Consider the following 25,165-nt stretch of genomic DNA (forward strand, 5'->3'; position numbering starts at 1 on the left):
GGGATGGCTCAGTCAGTTAGGTGTCTGCCTTTGGCTCAGGTCATGCATGATCCCAGGGTCCTGGGGTCAAGCCCCTCATCAAGCTCAGCGGGGAGCCTGCTTCTCTCTCTCCCTCTGCTTGCCGCTCCCTGTGCTTTTGTTCTCTCTCTCTCTCTTTCTCTGTCAAATAGATACATGAAATCTTTAAGAAAAAAAACAATAAAACAATTATGACTTTGTTGGTACAATCAACCGGCATTTCCTTTATTAGAGATCTACATGTTTTGGGCCTGTAGATCCCTTCCCAATAAGTAAGACATCAAAAACCAGTATTGAAATAAGCCAAACATGAAACCAGACTTTTAAATAGCTGTATTACAAAGTGTCAATCAACATTTCAAGAAATAACTAGGTACCTTTAATCATAATGTTCTTTTTTTTTTAAAAGATTTTATTTATTCATCTGAGAGAGAGTGAGACAGAGACAAAGAGAGCAGAAGCAGAGGGGAGAAGCAGAGGGAGAGGGAGCAACAGACTCCCAGGACATGGAGATCATGACCTGAGCCGAAGGCAAAGCCTTAACCATCTGAGCCACCCAAGCGTCCCCACATTGTTCCTACTAAAAGATATTGTTTATGTCAAATTCTTCACTCTCATTTCAATGTCTGTTTTTCTCTTTTTAAATAATATACATTAATATATTAGTATTAGTAGAGTATATCATATTAGTAGAGTAGAACATGCATATAATTTGTAGATAAATACATGTTCATTGGAAATATGTGCTTAAAAAATGTTTCCTGAGGGGAGCAAGACGGAAGAGTTTGGAGCCCTCTGGTCTAACAAGGGGAGCCAAGAGCCTGATCCAGGGTGACGTCAGTACAGGTGATGCAAAGGAAGGGGCAAATGTGAGATGTGCTGTAAAGGAAGACCTAGTTATCCTAAGTGAGAGACTGGATGTAGGGACCTGAGGAGAGAGACAGGGATGACCCAAGTTCTGTTCTGGACACACTGAAGTTGAGGGAATAGATTGGGTTCAAACCCAGGAGATAGCGAGAGGCAAGGTGGAGGATTGTCAACGGGGTAAGAGTGGACCAAGTTACCAAAAGGGGTGAGTAAAGAGGAAAGCACACTGCTGAAGTTAGAGTCTTAGGTACATTTATGATGAGAAGGCAGCAGGAAGAGGAGACCGAGGAGGGAAACTGAAGAAGTATCAGGAAAACCACAAAAGCCAAGTCAGGAGCTCCGAGAAAAGGGGCTTCGTTGATAGAGTTTACTGTGGTGCAGTTAAAGAGAATGAGGCCAGAGAAAAATGTGATCATCTACTGTATTTACTCAGACTCGACTGGAATATCCTGCATATTTATTAAATTCAGCATTATCCTCATGGAATCCATCCATGGATTTCCATCACCAGGGACGGCCTGGGATACTAACAGCAGCTAACATTTACTAAATGCTTACTACGTGACTACATGCCAGGTACTGAACGTGTGCTCCGCATGCACCGTTTCACTCAATCCTCACAGTAACTCCTGAGGTGGTTAAGCACTAATTCTCCTTCAAGGATGACAAAGAGCTGTTAGAGCTGTCTATGTATTAACTCATTTTATCTTCACAATACTCCATGAGGTAGTTACCTTCATTATTTACTTCCCTTATCTTCACCTCTCTCTTTTCAAACAGGTTTATTAAAAAAAAGGAAGGCACAGAGAGGTATAGTAATTTGACCTGGTCAAATAATAAAATGGTGGCTTTAGCATTTAAACACAAACTCCAGAATCCACATCCTTAGCTACTATGCCACAGTGCTCAGAAGAATGTAACGGAGGCTCTGAAGGCAATTCCAAAATAGGAATTCCAAAAACATTTAGAGCAAAGTCTTCCTCAACAGAATAAACAAAAAGAACATCTGAAAGTGAGCGCTCAGAAGGGCACGGACTCTTAGGGATCTAACATGGCAGGTGAGAGCCACGTGGCCTACAGCCACTAGGTGGCAACACAGTACCAGACAGCTGGAGAGAGGTCTTGAGAATGTGATGATGGAAGAGCGTGAACTAGGAATTCTTGGTGGGAGGTCGAAGGAGAACCAATATTGGGTCAATAAACAAAATGTGGTCAAGAAACATACGAGTATATTCTAGTCAATAGGTTCAACTCTGGCCAGAGTAGGTACATAGCTGGAAGTGTGTCCTACGGAGATTCAAAACACCACAATGAGATTTCAAATAAAGCTCTGAGAGTTGGCCATCTACACAAGAGGCAGGTCATGACCGCAGTAACTGCCTTTAGTGATAAGAGGCATGTGTTAGCACGATCCTTCGAGATTACCAAGCGAAATTTAATTTTCTCCAGGACTTGTGGGATTGCCTGCAACACAGACTTCTGAACACACGTAAAGGGACATAGCCAACCACAGTCTCAGCTGAGAATCTAAAAAATTATGTCCATTCCCTTTATGAACTGATTTAGTCAGTATACCTTTCTCTAAGAAATATCCACAAAATGTCTTCGTCTGGAAAGAGAGCATTCATTTGATGGGGAGTATTCCTGTTTGATGACATTTGGGTCATGCCTCAAGATTCATTTTAGATAGGTCCTTCCTTAAGTGGATACAGATATGTATCTATCACACCGGAAGGTAAGCTCCACAGAAGCAGGGAATTATCTTTTCACAGCTATATCCTCAGAGCCTAGCACTTTGCAAGAGTTAATACATGTTTTGAATAAATGCCGATATAAGTATAGAGATAACAGTTAAAAATTGTTCCTTAAAAAATTCAGGGATTACAATTATTAAATCACAACCAAGTGGAGTTTATCCCAGGAATCCAGGGCTAGTTTAACATTCAGATATTAATCAAAGTAATTCACCGTATTAATAAGTTTAAAAAGGAAAAAAAAGCATATGATCATCTCCAAAAATGCACAAAGATCTTTTGACAAAATCCAACATTAATTGGTATATAGAAGGGAACTTCTTCAACCTGATAAAGGACTCTACAAAAACCCTACAGCCTAACATCATACTTAATGGAGAAAGACTAAATGCTTTCTCCCTAAGATCTGGAATAAAATAAGAATGCTCTCTAACCACTTTGTATCCTGAGGTTTCTAGCTGTGTAATCAGGTAAGAAAAAAAATCATACAGATCAGAAAAGAAGTAACACTGTCCTTATTTACAGATGACATTATCATCTACAAAGAGAACCCAAATGACATTATCATCTATATAGAGAACCCAAAGAAATCTACAAATAAGCCACTATAACCCATGTGATTTTAGGAAGATTGTAGGATACAAAATCAATACTCAAAAATCATTTGTATTTTTACACACTGGTAATGAACAATCAGAAATTAAAAATTTGGAAGTACCATTTACTAGAGCACCAAAAAATGTGAAAGAGTTAGAGACAAATCTGTCAAAAGAAGTGAAAGACCTGTACACTGGAAACTATAAAACATCACTGAGAAATTAATGACCTAAGTAGATGGGGAGATATACCTTACTAATGACTTGAAAGACTCTATATTGCAGACACCAAATTCTTGTAATACTGATCTTGTAATATTGATTTACCAATCAAAGTCAGAGCAGGCTTATGCAAGACAAAAGATACAAAATTCACATGGGATAACAAAAAACCTAGAATGGTTAAAAACTACTTTGAAAAAGTAAAAAGTTGAAGGACTAGCACTAATTTCAAGACTTTAGTACTACAGTACTAAAGCTACAGTAATCAAGACAGTGTGGTATTGGTGTAAAGGCAGACACAGATCAACAGAACAAAACAGAGAGTTCAGAAATGGACTCTCACATATTTGGACAAGTGATTTTTGACAAAAGTGCAAAAACAATCCTGTGGAAAAAGGATAGTGTTTTCAACCATTGGTGCTGGAACATCACACACAAATGAACTCTGATTCATAATTTGTGCATAGAAAAAAATCATCTCAATGAAGATCATAAACTTAGTTATAAAACTCCTAGAAAAAAGAAAAAACCCAACCTTCGGTTACATTCAAAACCAAAATCATGACCCATGAAAGAACAAACTGATAAACTAGACTTCCTCATAATTAAAAACTTCTGCTTTGCAAAAGACAGTGTTAGGAGAATGACACTTAATAATTTTTTAAAAGATTTTATTTATTTAGTTGACAGATGGAGAGAGAGCACAAGTGGGCAGAGGGAGAGGGAGAAGCAGGCTCCCTGCTCAGCAGGGAGCCCAACGCAGGGCTCAATCCCAGCACCCCAGGATCATGACCTGGAGCCAAAGGCAGATGCTTAACCAACTGAGCCACCCAGGTGTCCCTGACACTTAATAGTTTAACAGAGTGTAAATCACAGACTGGGAGAAAATATTTGCAAATCACTTATCTGATAAAGGACTAGTATGCAGAATATGTTAAGAGCTCTGAAAACTCAATAATAAAAAAACAAACAGCACAACTAAAAAATGGGTAAAAGATACAGACACTTCACCAAAAAAGATATATATATGAGTGGCAAAAAAAATACATGCAAATATGCTCAACATCTTTAGTCATTAGGTAAATGTAAATGAGATATCGCTACACCCGTTTTAGAATAGTTCAGTTAAAAAGACTAGCCATACCATCTGTTCATGAGAATGTGGAAAAACTGGAACTCTCCTGCATGGCTTGTTGGAATGTAAAATGGTATAACCATTTTGTAAAACACTTTGGCAGTTTCTTAAAAAGTTAAACATACACCTGCCACATGATTTAATCATCCCGTTCCTAGGTATTTACCCAAGCAAATAAAAGCACATGTCCATACAAAGGCATGTATATGTACATGTACATATGTATATTTGTACATATATGTATATGTAATAGCCCTGTGTTGAAAACATTACATTTTATTGTATGTCAATTGTACCTCAATAAACTTGTTGAAAGTGAATAAGGAAAAAACACACTTTTAAAAGATATAGTGATATCCTTACTATCAACTGGATAAAAGCAGTAAGAGCCTCATGATCATCTTTTTTTCATTAATTTAATAGGCATTTAATGAGTTACCCCCCTTTTTTTTAAAGACTTTATTTATTTGAGAAAGAGAGCAGGAGCAGGGGGAGGGGGAGACACAGGTTCCCCGATGAGCAGGGAGCCCAACGTGGGGCTCAGTCCCAGGACTCTGAGCCAAAGGCAGTTGCTCAACCAACTGAACCACCCAGGCGCACATAACCTCTCTCAGTCTTGGTTTCCTTAATCATAAAATGGTAATGAAAATTCCCAGTTTGCAGGATTGTCCTGACCATTAGCATCTGTTTTACACACCATTGCACCCTCAGGGCCTAGCATACAATAAACACTTTATAAATATCTGGTAAATGAATGAAAGCATGTGCAGTATTAATTAGCACAGTACCTAACCCATGGCCGAAATTCAATAAATTGCAGCTGATAGTTGACTACGAAGAAGTGGAGAACTCACCTTCCATTCCTTCTGAAATGAAGCAGGCCCAAATACATTAAAAAAATGCAAAGTTTTAATAGTGCTTAGAAAAGGTCTATAAACATTTTTTTTTTTTTTTTTTAGCATGAGGCCTTGGGTTGTATCTATGAAACACACAGCTTCAAAGTGAGTTTTGCCCAAGCAGGGTATTAGATACATATTATGTTTTTTACGAGATATTCTATCACTTAACTGAACATTCAACAATTTATAAATGGAAATCCATTTGACAAGGCAAATATTTGGAAAGTACTTTAGTTTCTAGTGATTCTCCTACATTTTCATTGTTCATTGCTCTCAGGTGGGATATTCATGAACACCTTTATTTTAATAGTTTTGATATTTGTATGTGTACCCTTCAATTACTTCAACAAAGGTGTAGGGGTTGAGTTGAGACAGATGTAAAAGGCAATTGTTATTTCTCTACTCTATTTTATCATGTTGCTGTACAAATATTAATTTTTCTATTATATTCTGACTGGGAATGGTAATTTATTTCTTATACTTCATAACTTACTTTGTTAGACTCGAGATATGTTCCATTTTATAGAATTATTCTTTGAGCACATCCATATTTATTAGGACAGCTTCGTAAAATTTTTGTTAATGTAATGAGTTCTCAAAAATGTACTCGATAAATGTTTATGAAACTAAACTAAACTGAATTCTGTCGTCAAATCTTTGTGTGTGTGTGTGTGTGTGTGTGTGTGTGTGTGTGTGTGTGTAGGCAGTTTTAATGTGTTGGCTATAGTTTTGTGTGTATTTGTTTTTTGAGAAGGAGTGAGGGGGAGGGGGAGGGAGAGGATCTCCAGAAGACTCCATGCCCAGTGAGGATCCCAATGTGGAACTCTGTCTCACAACCCGGAGGTCATGACCTGAGCCCAAATCAAGAGATGGATACTTAACCTACTGAGCCACCCAGGCGCCCTTATAGTTATTATAGCCATGATAAAGTTCCATTTTGGAGGGTTTGGTTTTCTGTATCCTTTTTACAAATCAGACTATCTTAGCAAGTAACGCACCCTGGACGTTAGAAATTAATACTCAAACTACTACGTGCCGTTTTAATAAGCAAAGGCAGTTACCTTGTGCTTTGTAAAGGAGATTGTCTTCACTCAAGCTGATCTTGGTTGGGCAGTGGTCTAAACTTGTTTCACCTTTAGACAGCCTTATCTTTTGGGAGAACATAGAAGAAAGATTATTTCCATATATCCTGTGGGTGAGTTATTCTTGCTTTCTCCTTCCGCCCCCAGATGGCTGTTTCCCACCTCCCTCCCTCCCTTTGTCTCTTTTCCATTCTCCCTCAAATTCCTAGTTGCTTTTCCCCACAGACAGTGCCTAAACCCTGCGACTCAGGGCACCTGGGTGGTTCAGTTGGTTGGGTGTCTGCCTTCGGCTTGGGTCGTGATCCCGGGGTCCGGGGATCAAGCCCCGAGTTAGGCTCCCTGCTTCTCCCTCTGCCCCTCCTCCCTGCTTGTGCAAGCTCTCTCTCTCTTTCTCTCTGACAAATAAATAAATAAGATCTTTAAAGATAAATAAGTAAATAAATAAAAATAAAACCCTGCAGTCAAAGGGAGCTTGTCCAGGGGCTCATTTCCAAATCCTGTTTAATTTCTGAAAATATTGTGTATTCTAGTTCATAATACAACCTTTTTGGTTTTAATATAAAATAATGGTTTATTCTCCTGGTTCCTACATCTTTCACTTAAATGAAGCTCCAGAAAGTTGTGTGGGGTCTTTTCATCTGCCAGGCACTGCTGAGTCACCCTGGGGACACACGTGCCCCTGGGTTCCAGAAGTGGCCCTGGATCTGCACCAGAATGGGAAGCTGTCACTCTTTATACTTTCCCTCACAACTTCTGCCCCACATTTCTCCATCAGGACACTTGTCCACATGCTGACAATTATTCCCAGGTAAGTTTCTGATTGCTCACTTCTTTTTAAACAGTTTGCAGCTTGGTAAATCCTACCCCAGAAAATTCCTCATCCTCTGTAGTTTCTAATTTCTAATTTCTAATCCCAGCTCCTTCTGGAATATTCTCACCCCTCTGTGTTCTCTCTTCCATTTGGAGCAAATACATAATAATATAATTCTAGTGATACTTGTAAAAGAAGGGACTAAATCTTAAGTTTGGAATTGAAACTAGACATTCTAAAAAAAAGAGGGTCATCAATGTCAGAAGCCCATTCATACTTTCCACACATATTCCATCTACAGCCATATCTTTCTTAAATTAAAATTGCTTTTCTTCAAAGCTCTGCCTTTTAAGAAAAGTAAAAATAATTTCTCTTTCAATTACTTTCAGTTTTGTTTGGTCATAGATATTAAAATACTGTTTCCTACTACATGAAAAAATATGCAGAATTTTGCCTATATTAGAGATTAAAATTAGCTTTCCAGGCTAACCTGAGAGCCTACTGGTTTACAAGCAACTGCTTATGCAAATGCATAATTAATTATGCTAACCATCAGTAAGTTGGGGCATGCTTATACATGAACAAATATCAATCTTGAGTTCACAAAAATTGTGATTTCTGGCTTGACCTAGGCAGGCCTCATAATAATTCTCAATAAAAGAATTCATTGGTTAAATGAATACATAAATTATAAAGTCCTATGTTTATTTGAGCTGCTCTACTTCTAGAATGTGTGTATATATGTATGTATATGCACATATATTATAAGTGTACATGCAAGCAAATAGAATGGACTAAATTGCATGTTACTTACCTTAGTGAGAGGTTTCCAGGAGAGATCGAGATGCAAAAAAGTAGATGGTACATCCAAAGAAGTTTCAATATGTTCTTCTTTCTTTTTCTCTATTAATTGTGGGGTTAAAGCTTTCTGTGGTCTGATATCCCAAAAACATATTGTGCTTTGAAAAAATTCACATTTTATTTAGTATAAGTAAGAGATGTAGCCTTAGAACTACCATACTTTATGCTGCTACACATAAGCAATGTGATCACGGCTGTATTTTAATATCTCTGAAACTAAGATTTTTATGACATGGGATTGTTTTGCATTTTATATTTTAGAGAATTATACAGTTTATAGGGTTATTTGATGACTGCTGGTATTGACACTAATATTATCATATATGAGAACTGAGTTTGGAGATTGACACCATTTTTTTAGCATCTTTTTAAGCATTTTTTCAGCATTTTTTAGCACCATCTTTTTAACAACTTTATTAAGATATAACTCATATAGCATAAAATTCACCCACTGAAAGTACACAATTCAATGGTTTTTAATATAGTCACAGAGCTGTGCAACAATCACCACAAGTTTAGAAGATTTTTATCACCCCAAAAAGAAACCTTGTACAGATTGGCGGTCACTCCTCACTGTCCCCCAGCCCATCCCACCAGCCCTAGACAATACTAATCTACTTCCTGTCTCTATAGTTTTGTCTATTCTGGACATTTCATATAAATGGAATCAGACAGTATGTGGCTTTTGGTGACTGGCTTCTTTCATTTAGCATATTTTCAGAGTTCATCTATGTGGTAGTATATATCAGTATATCATTTCTTTGCATTGCCAAATAATATTCTATTGTTTAGAATATACCACAGTCTATCCATTCATCAGTTGATGGACTATTATGAATAATGCTGCTATGATCATTTGTGTATAAGTTTTGTTTGGATGCATGGTTTCATTTCTCTTGGGTATACATTGAAGAGTGTTAATTGCTGGGTTATATGGTAATTTCTGTTGTTGATCTTTTGAGGAACTGCTAGATTGTTTTCCAGAGCAACTGTGTAATTTTTACATTCCCAACAGCAATGTGTGAGGATTCCAATTTCTCCACATCCTTGCTAACACTTGCTACTTTTTGTCTTTTTTATTATAGCCATACTAAGTGGGGGAGGTGGAGTCTCATCAAAATTGATTTAGATTTGCATTTGCTTGTGCTTTGGATGTAATATGTAGGAAATCACTATCTAATCCAAGGTCATGAACATTTACGCTTTTATTTGCTTATGTTTTCTTCTAAAAGTTGCATTGTTTTAGATCTTGCATTTAGTGTTTATTCCATTTTCAGTTAATTTTTTTATACAGTGTGAGGTAAGGGTCCAACTTCATTCTTTTGCTTGCATATATCCAGATGTCCCAGCACCATTTGTTGAAAAGACTAGTCTTTCTTCATTAAATTGTTTTTGTACCCTTGTTGAAAATTGGTCATCCAAAGACATATGGGTTTATTTCTGAGCTCTATGATTTCTATGTCTATCCTCATGCCAGTGTCAGTACATCTGTCTCTAGCTGTAACTTTGTAGAAAGTTTAGAGATCAGGAAGTGTGAGTCCTCCAACTTTGTTTTTCTTTGTCAAGATTGTGGCTTTGGCTATTTTAGGTCTCATTGTGGTTTTGATTTGCATTTCCCTCATAGCTAATGTTGAACATCTTTTCATGTGCTTATTGGCCATTTGTATATTTTTTGGGGGAAAATGTCTATTGATAATCTCTGCTCCTTTTTACATTGGGTTGTCTTTTTATTGTTGAGTTGTAAGAGTTTTATATATTCTGGATAGAAATTTTTAATCAGATATATGATTTGCAAATATTTTCTTCTATTCTGTGGACTGTCTTTTCAATTTTTTGATACTGCCTTTTGAAACAAAAATTTTGATGAATTTCAACTTTTTTCTTTTATTGCTTGTGTTTTTGGTGTCACATACAAGAGACATGATATATAACCACATATCATATATTATAAATATATAAATATAGAATGCAAATATAATATATAATGTAAACATATAATAAGTATAACATAAATATATGTATATTCATTGGGAAAACAATACATACACAGGCAATGTTGGATTTAATGTGCTTTGTACATAGTAAGCATCCCCAATAAAGGTTATTTCTCCTCTTATTTTTCCTTCCTTATAGCTTGATTATAAAAATCAAATGAGATAATGTATATGAAAATTCTTTATAAAGCTCTACACATCTATAGAGTATAATTTTAAGTGTAATAAACTTGGTAACACATTTATAATGATACTTATATAGTATCTTAGTATAAAAGTGACTTTGTATTAATTATGTGAAAACATATGAGGAGGATGGCAAAGGACATGCTGTATTAGCTCTATTATTTCTATCACTGAGGTTATGAGTAACCAGATTAATAAACTTAAGATATTATTAAAGAATTTAGATGTGTAAGTTAAAGTATTTAGATAAATGGTTAGTAGCTCAAGTAAGACTAACAAAACTTTTATTCATTTATGTGACTTAATAAATATTAATCATTTATTCTTTCTTAATGCACTGTTGAAAGTATTAATAATTTTTATGTTGTCAAAATATAAATCCTTGAGAGAACACCACAAATGACACAAAAAGATCTGTTTTAAACTACAATTATAGTTGATTTAAAACTGTTTTACCAAATTAGAAAGATCTTGAATCTCATTTATAGCATTAATTTGCATTATTCATGAAATGATTTTGCTAGGGGCGCCTGGATGGCACAGTTGGTTGAGCATCTGCCTTTGGCTCAGGTCATGATTCTGGGGTCTTGGAATCGAGCCCGGCATTGGGCTCCCTGCTCCGCGAGGAGTCTGAGCTTGTGCTCTCTGCCATTTCCCTTGCTTGTGCTCTCTCTCTCTCAAATAAATAAATAAAATCTTTAAAAAATTTTTGAAAAAAAGAAAGAAATGATTTTGCTAAATACAGATAACTTCAGTTGAACTTCCTGCATAAATTAATCACATATTCTTTTTGGGGGGTTTAAAAATTAATTAATTTATTAATTCCAGTATAATTAGCATATAACGTTATATTTAGTTTCAGGTGTACAAAATAGTGATTCAACAATTCTATACACGCTCAGTGCTCATCATGATCAGTGTGCTCTTAATCCTCTTCAGCTAATTCATTCATCCCCCACCCACCTCCCTTCTGGTAACCACCAGTTTGTTCTCTATAATTAAGAGCGTTTTTTTGTTTGTTTGTTTTTGTCTCTTAAATTCCACATATGAGTGAAATCGTGTGGTATTTATCTTTCTCTGACTGACTTATTTCACTTAGCATTATACCTTCTAGATCCATCCATGTTGATGTAAATGGCAAGATTTCATTCTTTTTTTATGGCCGAGTAATATTCTATTGTTCAGGCACATATTCTTTATTAATGGATCCTTATTTTACCTTATTCTATAGTATAAGAACCTTGGCATGGCTGAGGTATAAAGATTAGAACTGGTAAGTTTTCCAAATAACTAAAAGTTAGCTTTTCTAAATGCATTAGCTTTTTTTTTTTTACTTTAACAACTTTTGAAGGAATTATCTCCAGAATATTCTAGAATATTTCTAAATTCAAGGGCCATCATTATAACCAACAATCAAGGACCTGTGACTTAAATAAAAAAGCATATAATATTTTAAGTCTGTTCAGCATTTCTAAATGTTTTCCAAGGCTATTGAAGAAGAGTATAGCTTTGCATTCTGTTGTTTAGAATCAACATCATACCATAAACATTGCTCCATGAAATCATTACAATTTTACTTGTTGTATAATATTCCATATGGCCCTATTGGTGGCCCTTTTGGGCAATAATCTCCCCACCCTCATGCTCTTTTAGCAAGAGCATTCTAATTGTTTTGTTTTTTGGGGAACTATCCCTTCCCCATTCCATGCAGTCAGGTTGGAACTGTCACTCCGGGTGCCTGGCCATTCCTTCCTTGGCCAAAGGGGTGAGTTTGTGGTGTAACAGAAGTCAGGTTGGAACTGATTCATTCAAATGGAAGGGGCTGGCCATTCATTCCTGCTACCCAAATCCCTGGGGCTGTTTCTGAGGCTTGAGTCAGCTCTTTCTTTGATTCAGCAACTTTATTACTTACTACCTATAGTATAGGATATAGTTGTGTGTGGGTGGGTGTGTACACATATATGTATTCTTTTTACAACATATTTGTATCTATAAAAATATTTTTTCAACCAGCAACAATCTATAATATTCTGCTCTGTTGTTAATATCAGGTTTAATTGCTACGATAAAGACTATCTAAGGAACAAAAGATAATGATTTTAGAAGTATCTAAGAAAAAAGAATATATTGTATGAAAATATTTTAGGTAGTGTTTAAAATAAGACTGTGATGTTGTAAATTATAAGATATATAAATCTGTTCTTCCTCCAGGATTCTAGAAGAGAGCTTCTAAAACCTTTGGAATTTCCTAGAAGTTGAGAGTGGTAAAGATTCCTTTTGTTATGTTAATGAGGTGACTTTTGGAAAGTACCTAAGGATGGGGTTGGGTTGTCAATGGAGCCAACCATGCAATTAGAGAGTTGGAATTTTCAGTTCCACCCCCTGACCTCCAGGGAGGGGAGAGGTGCTGGAGATTGAATTCAGTCACCAATGACCAAAGATTTAATCAATGGTACCTGTGTAATGAAGCCCCCTAAAATCCCAGGAGGACCGGGTTCAGAGAGCTTCCTGGTTGGTGAACACGTGGAGATTCCGGGAGAGTGAGCACCAAGAGAGCACATGGAAGCTCCTCAACCTGGCCCCATACCTTGCTTTCTGCATCTCTTCCATCTGGCTGTTACTGAGTTACATCCTTTTATAGTAAGCCAGTAATCTAGAAGTAAAATGTTTCTCTGAGTTCTGTGAGCCGCTCTAGCAAATTAATCCAACCTGATGGAGGGAATCTTGGGAACCCCCAATCGACAGCCAGTCAGTCAGAAGTACAGGTAATGACCTGGGTTTGTGACTGGCGTCTGAGGTGGCCGGCAGGGGAGTGGGCGGTGATAGGGGAGAGGTGTTGGAGAGAGCAGTCGGGTTGGACTGAACTTTAACCTGTGAGTCCTGGTGGATAGTGTCAGAGTTAAGTGGAGTTGTGAGACACTCAGGTGGTATCCGGAGTATTGCTTGGTACAAGGGTGGGGAGACCTTCCTCCTCACCCCCTCTGACTTTGGGGAAATTGACCCAGAAACACTAACAAAGACATACCAATCAGCTGAACATGTGACAAGTTGACAGCATATTCCATTTCGATTCTCAAAAACAGTACCCGATCTGTTAATCTGTTTTTTTAAAGACACAAGAAGTAATTTATTTGTACCTAGGATGTAATGGCTTTTCTCGTAGCGTTTTACTCTTTTAATATTTTCTTCTTTGTTTTAATTTTTATTAAAAGAATATAACAATATCACCGAAATTTGAAGAATAAGTTTTAAAATAAAATGTAATTTGGCCATATATTTTTCCAGTTTTTTTCACAGAAACATTTTGACACAGTTTAACTAGCATGCATAAAAATTTCTATCCTTAGATTTTTCAGTTGATGTAATTTGAACACTCACCTGTGTACTCATAAGTCATTTTAACAGTTTTATAATATATAGACGGTGTATCACAATTTCATTATCCACTGTAATTAGAAATGTAGGGTCTTTTGTTTTTTACTATTAATGGTGGAACAGAACATAGGCGTTTTTATGAGATTGTTAGGCAGATAAGGTGTAACATTAGATAACATTTAGTGTAACTTTAGATACCAACAATCACCCGGCACAGGCCAGAATCCAAGGAGGGTTAATGGCTCCTCAGGGTCCTAGAAGGTCCCAAGTTCCAACTAGCTAGCTTTGAAACAAGGTGAAAGGTTTTGTGGCAATCTATGAAGGTGCCACTCTTGAAACAGTAGGGGAGACATGACTTTCCCCAATTCCCTACCTTCCTGGTATGACTGATGAGCAAAATAGTAATCAAAGGTAGGGGCTCCAGCAGCAAATAAACAGTGGAAGTAGCAGGTGGGAGGAGGGAGACAGGGGCTGCACTGCTAAGGCCAGTAGGTGTCCCAGGAGCTAAGACCTTGGAAACCTCGCTGAGGCCACAGGAGCCTAACACTCTCTCGTTCCCAAATGCTGTCAACTTCTACTCCTCTGATAAGGAATCCAGAGTCCGTGTTGCCTCTCCCTCTACTGAGCCTTCCCTGCTGTATAAAGTGCAAGACCCCAGAAGTGTGCTTGCTCTGAGCTTTTATGTTTTAATGATTTTAACAACAACAACATAATATTATAGAAATTTGGAAAATAGGAGGTTTAATATCAAATATAATTCCACCTATATTCTTTTCCAGTCTTTTTTCATGAATACATTTTGACATAATTTGTTAGGATGTGCATGTAATGTTGTATCTTGAGGCACAAATTGGATTATTTCTTAATATGAATTCCCAAAATTTGAATTACTGTTCGAAAAGTTGAAAATTTGGATGACTTAAGAACCACACTAATTGTATTCCAAAAGTTTTGTGTTGGAACCAGCAGTGTTAGAGTTTACTGGTTTCACCACTGCATCCTTTCTAACACAGGGTATTATTATTTATTAAATTTTTATTTAAAAATTAAATGATCCAAAAGAGTATATTATTATTGCTTTATTATTAATTTCTTTGATATTAGAAAGCCTGAATGATTTTCATGTTTATCTACTAATTGTTTTTCAGTATATGTTTTATTTACTGGAAACCATATTTTAGACCAATATTTTCCTCCATTTTGTTGTTTGCTCTTTGTTAAATTTAGAAATTTACATGTGTATGTTTTGAATTTCTTTCAACATTAATTAGCTTAGAAAATTATCTCCAATCCAGAAATATGGTATTCTATTTTGATTTTTATATTTTTCCTATGATTTATTTTTATTTAAATTTATAAACATCTGAATTAATTTGTGTGTATTGTGTGAGCTGAGATGAAGTTGAAACAGAAAGTTCCTTCCGTTACCCTATGTTAAACTCTTAGAGGTAATAGAAACTGTCTGGACTATTTGTTGAGGTCCATTATAACTTTTAAAAGTATTGTTGCTTTGCATCATCCATTTGAATATGTTGAAGAGCTAACTACCTTTTATAACTCTACTTTGTCATAATATTCTTTGATATTCTCAAAGTACACAGTAGACCCTTAGTGTCCTTGAAGGAAACATTTGGGGAGCTTACCAGTTTCCAAATTCACTAACACCAGACTTAGTGAGTCAGGTACAGAACTACAAAGCCAAACTATATTGCAGATGCTAGGCACTCAGCTGGACTCATTCACTGCATGATTAGTTTTCACCCACCAGCCTCACAGTGCATTCAGTTCAAAATTGCCTTGACAAAATAATACATTACTATATGTCACAGATCTTCAGAGTTGCCTGCTCCAACTAGCTGAAATTATAAATTTTAAATCCACAAAGGCTGAGGGTGTAAAATATTTGCACTCTATCTTTACATATCAAACTCTTATCTTCTCCACTATTATATCATTGTTGACACCACCTACAGTTTTTAGTGGTTTATAAGCCATTGAAGTTGAAACATTGGCCTTAGTCTCATCCCCAAGTCAGATATTGGACAGGCAACACTGACAAAACTGTTTGATGCCCTGGTTCCTGGTTATTTTATGATTTAAATGTAAATGAATTATTGACTTGAAACATGCTCTTTGAATAAAATCTTCTGAAATGTACAATCCAGCAGGAGAAAATTATGAAACCATCAAGACTCACCTCAAATGTGTCAGACAGCCAATGTATATCTGTAATTACTTTCTTATGACCATTTTCTATTGAGGAAACTGCACAATGTCTGATATATGTTGCTTCTTTATTACTATCTGGTTCAAGGAGAAACATAGGCTGGAAAAATGTGAAAAGAAAGTTGTATGCTAATTTCAGAGAGCTATGAGTGAATTCATACTTTACTCTTTATTCTAGCTAGAATTAATAACTTGGAGAAATACTAGTTCAAAGAAAAACATTGAAACTAGTGTTTCAATGCATCATGTATTTAGGTAATAAGATTATGCACTTTCCCTTCAATTTAGTCTAAGGTTTCATCTCCAAATTTAACAGGAATGATTGACCCACTCCCTAAAGGATCAATGAAATCCTATCTTTAAAGGAGTGTTTCCTGAATGCACAGAGGGCCACGCCCACTGTGTCTTGGTGGAGGCCCATTGGTGTTCAGATTGAAGAACTGGGGGTAGAGGTTTGCAATATGGTGGGTGAGTACTATGTCAGGAGCTCAGGAATCTTGCCTCAACCCTCTTGGCAGCATCCACAGCGTCACAAAATCATAGTATATGATTATCAGAAAGGATGGTAACCCCTTCATTCTACACATGAGAAAACTGATGCTTGCTGAGGTGAGAAGACATGTCCAAACTCACAGGACTGCAGTCCAGAGCCTACATACATGGTCCTTCTGTCCCATGCTCTTTCCATGACATCACTTTAGGCAAGTCACTTTATTTTATTTAACAATGACAAAAATAACATCCTCAGGTAGGTCATGCGACTTGTTTTATTGATTTTTGAATCAAGGGCCTACATAAAAGCGGTTCAGAACATGTCCACAAACAGATGTGAAGGTGTGGGAAATAATACTTTTTTCCCCTCTATATTTTTTTAAAAGATTTTTTATTTATTTATGACAGAGGGAGACAGCGAGAAAGGGAACACAAGCAGGAGGAGTGGGAGAGGGAGAAGCAGGCTTCCCACCGAGCAGGGAGCCCGATGCAGGCTCGATCCCAGGACCCTGGGATCATGACCTGAGCCGAAGGCAGACGCTTAACGACTGAGCCACCCAGGCGCCCATTTTTCCCTCTATATTGAGTCTTTGTGTAGCTTGGCAGTTCCGTTATGTACTTTTTTTTTTTTTTTTAAAGATTTTATCTATTCATCTGACAGAGAGAGACACAGCGAGAGAGGGAACACAAGCAGGGGGAATGGGAGAGGGAGAAGCAGGCTTCCTGCCGAGCAGGGAGCCTGAGGCGGGGCTCAATCCCAGGAGTCTGGGATCATGACCCAAGCCGAAGGCAGAGGCCTAATGACTGAGCCACCCAGCCACCCCACCGTTATATACTTTTTGATAAACCCCTGAGCTGAAGAAACTTGCAAGTCAAAAGTTATAAAAAGCTAACCTTGAGCGTGACTTTTTTACTTCTACTACCACCTGTCTTGATGTTTTCTATGCGATCTGCATGCGCAGTAATATCCCACATGACAATCTAAAACAGAAATAAAGCTTATTACAACATATTTTCAGGAAATAGCTCATTGGGTCTTAAAGAATTTTTAAAAACCTATTGGTATTGGCATGCACTCTGATGAATCAATCTCCTTGAAGGATAATCAAATTTAGCCTACATCTTTAGCAAGTCAGCAACTTTTAAATCATGACAAAGAATGTTTTCTTCTCTATAAAAGTATTTTTTAGCACTTTGATCTTTGTGCTTGTGTTAATAAAAGCCAGTATTTAAAAAAAAAAAAAAAAAACTCCAGTATAAACCGTATGCAATTTCCTCTGCTTTGGGAAGAGTTCTTCCTCTGTCTTTGGGAATGTGCTGTGACTGTGTGCAAAGCAGCTTTGCCTGTTCTCCAGAAGTAGTACAAATACTCAGTTGTCCAAAAAGGCTGGAAAATGATGATTTCTACTTAACTGAATATTCTAGCCAACTCCAAGTTTGCATATACATGGATGGTCATTTTTGGTAAAATGAGAATAAACTAGAATATGCAACACGAAATTAGATTAATTTTCAATGATTAAAAGTCATTTCAACACACTGAAATGTTAACAAAATGTCAGGATTACAGAATTGTGAGTGATTTTATTTGCATCATTTGCTTTTCTAAAATATTCTTTTAAAAAAGTATTTATTTATTTATTTACTTACTTACTTAATCTCTACCACCCAATATGGGGCTTGAACTCATAGCCCCAAGATCAAGAGTCGCATGCTCTTTGACTGAGCCAGCCAGGCACCCCTTTTCTAAAATATTCTTAGAGTTGTATCACCTTCATAATGAGTAACAAAAAGCATTTCAGGATTTGCAGGGCTTGGAGCATGGGCTCTGGGTCATCATTATGACCACCAGTTATTGTTGAACAAAACTGAGGTGGAAAAATGGTTTTCCTGGTTGTTTTGGTTCTGGATAAATGGTCATGGATGCTGTGGACATTTATTTTTTTTTAAAGATGTATTTAGGGGCACCTGGGTGGCTCAATGGTTAAGCGTCTGCCTTCGGCTCAGGTCATGATCTCAGGGTCCTGGCATTGAGCCCCACATTGGGCTCCCTACTCAGCAGAGAGCCTGCTTTTTCCCTCTCCCTCTGCTGCGCCCCCTGCTTGTGCCCTCTCTGTGTCTGTCTCTTTCTCTCTCTGTCAAATAAATAAATAAAATCTAAGATTTTATTTATTTATTTGACAGAGAGAGACACAGTGAGAGAGGGAACACAAGCAGGGGGTAGTGGGAGAGGGAGAAGCAGACTTCCTGCTGAGCAGGGAGCCCGATGCGGGGCTCGAGCCCAGGACCCTGGGATCATGACCTGAGCCGAAGGCAGACACTTAATGACTGAGCCACCCAGGCGCCCCATAAATAAAATCTTAAAAAAAAAAAGATGTATTTATTTGAGAGAGAAGTCTTGTGGGGGAGCGGCAGGGGGAGAGGGAGAGGATCTCAAGCAGACTCTCTGCTGAGTATAGAGCCTGATGATGTGGGGCTCAGTCCCACGACCCTGAGATCATGACCTGAGCCGAAACCAAAAGTCAGACACTCAACCAACTGAGTCCCAGGCATCCGCACCGTAGACACTTAAATTTTCAATCACAAGGAAGTTTTCCTAGCCACACACAAAAAGACCATATACCATTAATGGTCAAACTCACTGGGTCACAGTGAATTTCAATTCTGATCATAAAACAGCTTTAAGATTTTTGTCTTGCTTTATTGGAGAAATAGGCAATTGGAAGATAGGATCTAAATTTCATATACATTAGATAAAAAGAGAAGAAAACAAATATGGTATCAAATTATACATATGTAAATTCAGTAATATATGTATTTTTCCCAGTGAATTGCTGTTCAGATTCTGGATCATCCCCTAACTCCGATTCCTAGAGAAACATCAGAAGAGGCCTCTCGACCAAGAGGTATTAATGCTTGTGTTTTTGTTCTTCTGTGGAATCTTGTACAATATGCGGTTCTGTTCCACAAATACAAACAGATTTGACTCAGTTTTCTTCCAGTTATAACTAGATTACCCTGTGGACACCTCAAGCCCTGATACCATGTCTAATACATCTATATACCCCAGTTTTTGGCACACAATTGGCATACTTTCCTCCGGCCAAATTGAATCCTTAAGTTTAAGAAAAACTACCAATCAAAACATATTACAGAATGTTGTCTAAAATAATAAATAGCTGGGGGAAAAATCCATAATTACCTGCCCATTTATGCAGCCTCCAGCAATGATATTAGGGTCACTTGGACAGAACTTGAAGCAAAAGATGTCATCTGGGCTCTCCAGCATTAACTAAAGTAAATCCCCCCAAATTCAAGAGAGAATGAGAAAACCTATTAAGATCATAGTGAGAAAATAATGTTAACACAGTCAAAAGTTGAATTTTATAGCCGTCTGTAAGAAACATGGACGTAGAGTTCATTCCCAGAATCCCACCTGTGGATGGAAAGTTGCCTCTGCTGAATTTTGTGAACGTTGGCTATGTGTATGAGAGAGGTAGGTTCTCCAGGAGCCCAGGTCTCCCCTTCCTCCACCCTCCATGGGTTATTGCTGAGAGATGTTACAATTTTTTAAAACAAAAAGACTAAGCTTAGTGTTTCTGAGAAGTGTGAAGGTAAGCTCTGTGAGGACAAGATACTTTTCTGTTTTGTTGCCTGCTATCTAGCTAGTCTGGCACAGAGTAAGCACTCAGAAAGAAAATGTGTTGAATGAGAAAAGATAGAAGTATTGCCAGTGATAATATTTCAAATTTTAAAATAATACAGGACCCAGAAGGTAAACAAACTCAAGTATTGGAAGGTAAGAAGGAAGCCCTGCAAGGAATATACCAGTGTGAAGGAATAGGCATAGTAATCATACTGGGCACCTGTGCTAATGTGTTAGCACCAGGCAAAATACGTGCATGGTTATTGTTCTTCATATTTAAGGACCATATTTTTAATGGTCCTTAAACATGACCATTAAAAATATGGACCCCAGAGGCCATTGGTTTGCCACCACTGAGCTAAAGTTTCAGACTGGAATTGGAGTGACTCATCTTTGTTTATTTGGTACTCTGTGGCTTCTAGAGAAACTTTTACTTTTAAAGTAAATTAAAAAAAATATTGTCCTATAGTTTTGATAGGACAAAAACAAAAGAAATCATTTGCATTATTTCTTTAAGAAATTATTTGCTTGTCTTTTAAAGCTAGTCTTCAAAATAAAGGAGAGGGTCCTTTTTTCCTCTTCCTAATTTGCGTGAAAGTTCAGCCACACTTCCATGATGTGGACTGGAGAGTAATCCTAGTCCACTAGAAAATGTTAGAAAACCCCTACTTAACCATTTTTGTGGTAATTAGGCTGATAGGAAAGAACTAGAGATCTGTCATTTTGATCTCTATGTCTATAATAATTAAAGTACTAGAATCTATTATAGTAAAACTGCCTGAATTCAGATAAATTAGGTAAGAAGTTAGGAGGAAAGGCTAGGGTTTATTAGGGAAATCCTTAGATATACAATACTTTATAGAAACAAAATATTATATTTAAGTACATTAAAAAAAACTTAATCTAACACTATAAAGCACCCTCCCCTAAGCAAAACTCTTTGAGCAGCTGATAGAAATAGAACCCTGTAGGGCAAACCTAGCCCTCAGACTTGTTTTATTTGAATTGTGTGTTTGGTTTGGTTTTAGTTGAACTATTTAAAAATTGGGAGATTTCACTCAAAAATCTGATCTGGATTCTTTAAACCAAGTAAGACCACCTGGCAACAAGAGAGCTGAAGAGTAGTATCCCCCCAGATGGGCTGTCCACTCTCCAGGGCCATAGTCTGCACCCCTCCCCACTGCTTCCCACAAAGGCATCTGTACTCATTACTGTCACCTACTGGTGATCCTCAGAACTGAGGAAATTCATGTGAAATTAAAATCTATTTGCATTTGAACAAATAGTATTTAAATAAAGCCCATGAAAGTGTTTGCTTTTTAACAGTCCTCTTTAAAATCATTTCTGAAAATAACATGTTGATTTGTTCAATAAACCTTTTCAATAAACTAAGTGTAAACTTTAGTTTTGCTCAAATTGATGACAAATTCTAAATTGAAGAAAGCTTAACTTTACCAGCACTTACCATATTAACTGGTTATAAAGTACTTTGCAATTAAAACTGCTAAAGATAAATGTGAACATAGTTTTTGAAATGTTTAGACTATGTGGATACCTCTCCTTAATTACCTGAGGATGTATGGGATCCGAGAAACTCCAGAAAAGAATCAGTGATGGTTGCAGCAACAGTTTACCAGAAAAGTGGACTCTCTCTTCAAGGGAGAGTCGTGCAGCCACGGACACAGCTATTAGGCCTGATTGAAACACAGTTAGAAGTTCAAATCTGCAGCAATGGTACATAGAGAAATGTTTTTAGGCTTTGCTGCTCAACGTGGTCACTATTCATTTCCATTTTGATGAAACTTGAATAAATACATTCAAAAAGAGACCAAGAGTTCTCCTAGAGTTCTACTAGGTAATACGGTAGCCAGTAGCCACATGTTGCTTATTTAGCCCTTGAAAGGTGGTCAGTCCAAACTAAGATGTACTGTTAATATAAAATAAACAATGGACTTAAAAGATTTAGTATGAATTGTGTGTGTGTGTGTGTGTGTGTGTGAGAGAGAGAGAGAGAGAGAGAGAGAGAGAGAGAGATTGAGAAGGGCCACTGTGGGGGAGAGGAGGAGGAAAAAAGAGGGAAAAGACCTTTTTCTCTTCATGGTTCCATCTGCATGTGGTTCCACCTGCAACGGGTCCCCCCTCCCTTGGCTGCTGAGTGACTTAAGGGAGGTGTGTTTCCTCTCTTGTCCAGTAATCAGATAGGAAGAGCATGTGAAGGGAGGGGTAGGGGGCAGGAAAAGGAGCTAGCCTTGGGAGTCCCAGCAGGCTGAGGCAAATCCAGATTCAGCACTGCACCGGCTAGGTGACCTGAGCCTGTCACTTCCCTGGCTTGAGCTCTGGTTCTGTCCTTGTAGAGACCACAGTGAGGTGCTGGGAGAACACAGGACGGCAGGGGTGCCGAAAATGCTCGGCGGGTGCACTTTGCAGCTGGAAGTAGTCTTACTGCAACTGAGAAACTGAGCTAGTTTGTCATTTTCCTAGAAAAGCCACAGACTATTTCTGTGCCATCACAAAAGAGAACCACCGTCCTGTTCATCTCACCATAGATGGTCGGATGCCACGAGACGGAGGTGACCATCTTCTCTGTCAGGTTATGGAGGTCCGTAAAGGACTGGTACTCTTTCAGGTGTGTATCGGTTTTGTCTCCAAAGGAGCTTTCTTCTTCTGCCAGGCACTTCCAATCATCAATAAATGTGTTCATGATTTCATTTTGCTGCAGGGCTATTTCAACACTATTTTGTTTAAAAAAGCAAACAAAAAAAAACCCAAGACGTTGGATTTTACTATTCAATGACAGGTCTTTCAGCAGATTCGCCTTCATTTATATGGAAAGAAAAAAATGTTCTCAATTATATTTGGTAACTGACAATTACCCCCATGTGAAATAAATGACTTAAGAGAAAAAAACCTCATAGCTGTGTGCTACTCAGAACTTCTAGTGCCAGGAGGCTGTTAGCTGATGGCCTGGAGCACCTTCGTGATCTACTCAGGCTTCCAGGCTGAGGATGTGCTCGCCCAGGCCCATAACTGAGCTTGCAGCTGCAGGGACACGAGGCCTGCCCCTCTCTGCCTCCTGCTGGACTCCTCCCACAGGCCGTCTTCCCGCTGGAGTTCCCTGCTGGGGTTGGCCTAGACTTGCTGAAGCTTTCCTTGCCCAATCCTGCTTCCTTTAAAAAAAAAATTTTACACAGCGGGACCCTCAGTAAACCTCTACTTTAAACTCGGTCTCATTCGCTCCCTGAAAACCCCAAACGGACAGAAAAGGCAATTTTCTTAGCCATATTCAGTACTGAATGTTCATATATACTAATTACTATACAAATATATTAGGATTATATATATATATATTTAGGGTTATGTATTCATCAGGATTAGAATATATATTTATATATTGTATATATAAAATTTAAAATAAAAGATTCTCAAGGGGAGATTTGGAGGTTACAAGTGTGATGTATGTGTGTGTGGTAGTGGTGGTGGTGGTTTTAGTTATCACAGTGCCTGGGAGGTGCTAATGTGTTTAACTTACTAAACCTGCAATGCATGATACAATCCCTCAAATTAAGAATTATCCTGCTAACAAGGCTAATATTGCCCTTTCAAGAACAATCTGAGTGCTAAGCTCATCTCTTAGTAGCCTAGGGCCCTGACTTGACTGGCCCCTGTCTTTAAAAGTTACTATAAGAGCTCCAAACTCGGTGAATACTTGAAAGTGCTGGGAACCTAGCATGTCTCTCCCAACCTCCCACCCCCAATCACTTGTCCTGTGCATCTCTTCCATTTGGCTGCTCCGGTGTTGTATCCTTTACAATGAACTGGTAGGAGTAAGGAGAGCACTTTCCTGAGTTAAATGAGTCATTCTGGAGAATTATCAAACTGATTTATAACTGGTCAGTCAGAAGCATAGCCCCCCTGGGACTTGAGACTGGCATCTGAAGTTGGGGCAGGCTTGTGGGACTAAACCCCTTAACTTGTGGAGTCTGCACTAACTCCAGATAGAGAACTCCAGAGAGCTAGAGAATTGATGTGGGAGAGGATACTATTTGGTGTTGGGGGAAAAAACCCTTGTTTGGTACCGGAGGCGGTATCAGGAAGAACTTGAGAGTCCCATTTTCCTGCTTCTTCACATGGTTAGAGACTTTACATATTTAATGAAACTGGTTGTTATAAATGATATGTTGTAGAGACCTGGATTCTCTTTTTTCCCTCTGAAAAGTGAAATTTATTCTGGACTCAAACTCCAAATTCTGTCTTCTTTGTATAGAACAATAGCTGAAATCTCTGCTCACTTTTTCAGCTTCTAGATGCTGGTTGTTCTGGACTCCCCTAGAGTTTCCCCTAAAAATGAGCACTTTAGTCTACAGCCTAGGATCTGATTAGATTTTTTAGGTGGATCTGGGGTCTTGGCTTATCTGGGGCTCCCATCCTTCCATGACTTTCCCCTGACTATTTGGCTATTCTACCACCCACAGACCTGTAAGGCTGCAGGTTTCTGTCACCTGAGCCTCCTATGGATTAAGCACTAATTATAGAAAAAGCACTGCAAACTTGCAAATCTCAACCTTCTCCCCTCTAGTTTCTGCTAACTTTTGGTCACTCTCCTGAGCCTTCAAGTAGTTGTGTTTATGTTTGCATATAAATACTGTTTTTTAGATTTTCTGTTTTCTGTGAGTTTGACTAATTTATTTCACCATTACTCAGTCACTTGCTTATGATACGAAAATGAGGTATATTCTTGAAAGAAGCAGTACCATAAACAAAAAACAAAACAAAACAAAAATTGCTCTAAGTTTCTGTCATGTTTATTGCCCCTGTATATGCTTGCTTTGAAAGCTCAGCTCACTCACAAGGCCTCTGGAGCTTTCCCACAATTAGAATGTCACCCAACGTTTTACCCTAGTGATTGAGAGTCCAAATAGCTTGGTTTTTTAATAGGTATGGTAAGCTGAAAGAGTGGTTCTTGAGTATGAATTTCCTCAAATAAGAAAAAAAAAACCCTCC

General features: G+C 37.8%; 1 protein-coding gene across 3 annotated transcripts in view; it reads right to left on the minus strand.

Moving 5' to 3' along the window:
- Positions 1–25,165, minus strand: part of DNAI3 (dynein axonemal intermediate chain 3) — a 70,277-nt gene that overhangs the window by 20,734 nt on the left and 24,378 nt on the right. For all 3 annotated transcript variants that reach the window (XM_073896394.1, XM_073896396.1, XM_073896395.1), the window contains 8 exons: positions 22,706–22,896; positions 21,734–21,858; positions 19,721–19,810; positions 17,413–17,499; positions 15,998–16,126; positions 13,451–13,524; positions 8,199–8,343; positions 6,553–6,640 (listed from right to left, as the gene is read on the minus strand). In XM_073896394.1, the coding sequence (XP_073752495.1) occupies positions 6,553–6,640; positions 8,199–8,343; positions 13,451–13,524; positions 15,998–16,126; positions 17,413–17,499; positions 19,721–19,810; positions 21,734–21,858; positions 22,706–22,896 (929 nt within the window). The remainder of the gene's footprint in view (positions 1–6,552; positions 6,641–8,198; positions 8,344–13,450; positions 13,525–15,997; positions 16,127–17,412; positions 17,500–19,720; positions 19,811–21,733; positions 21,859–22,705; positions 22,897–25,165) is intronic.

Source organism: Callorhinus ursinus, unplaced genomic scaffold (genome assembly GCF_003265705.2).
Source record: "Callorhinus ursinus isolate GAN/ISIS: 27379988/994484 unplaced genomic scaffold, GSC_fseal_2.0 scaffold9, whole genome shotgun sequence".
NCBI classification, from domain to species: Eukaryota; Metazoa; Chordata; class Mammalia; order Carnivora; family Otariidae; genus Callorhinus; species Callorhinus ursinus.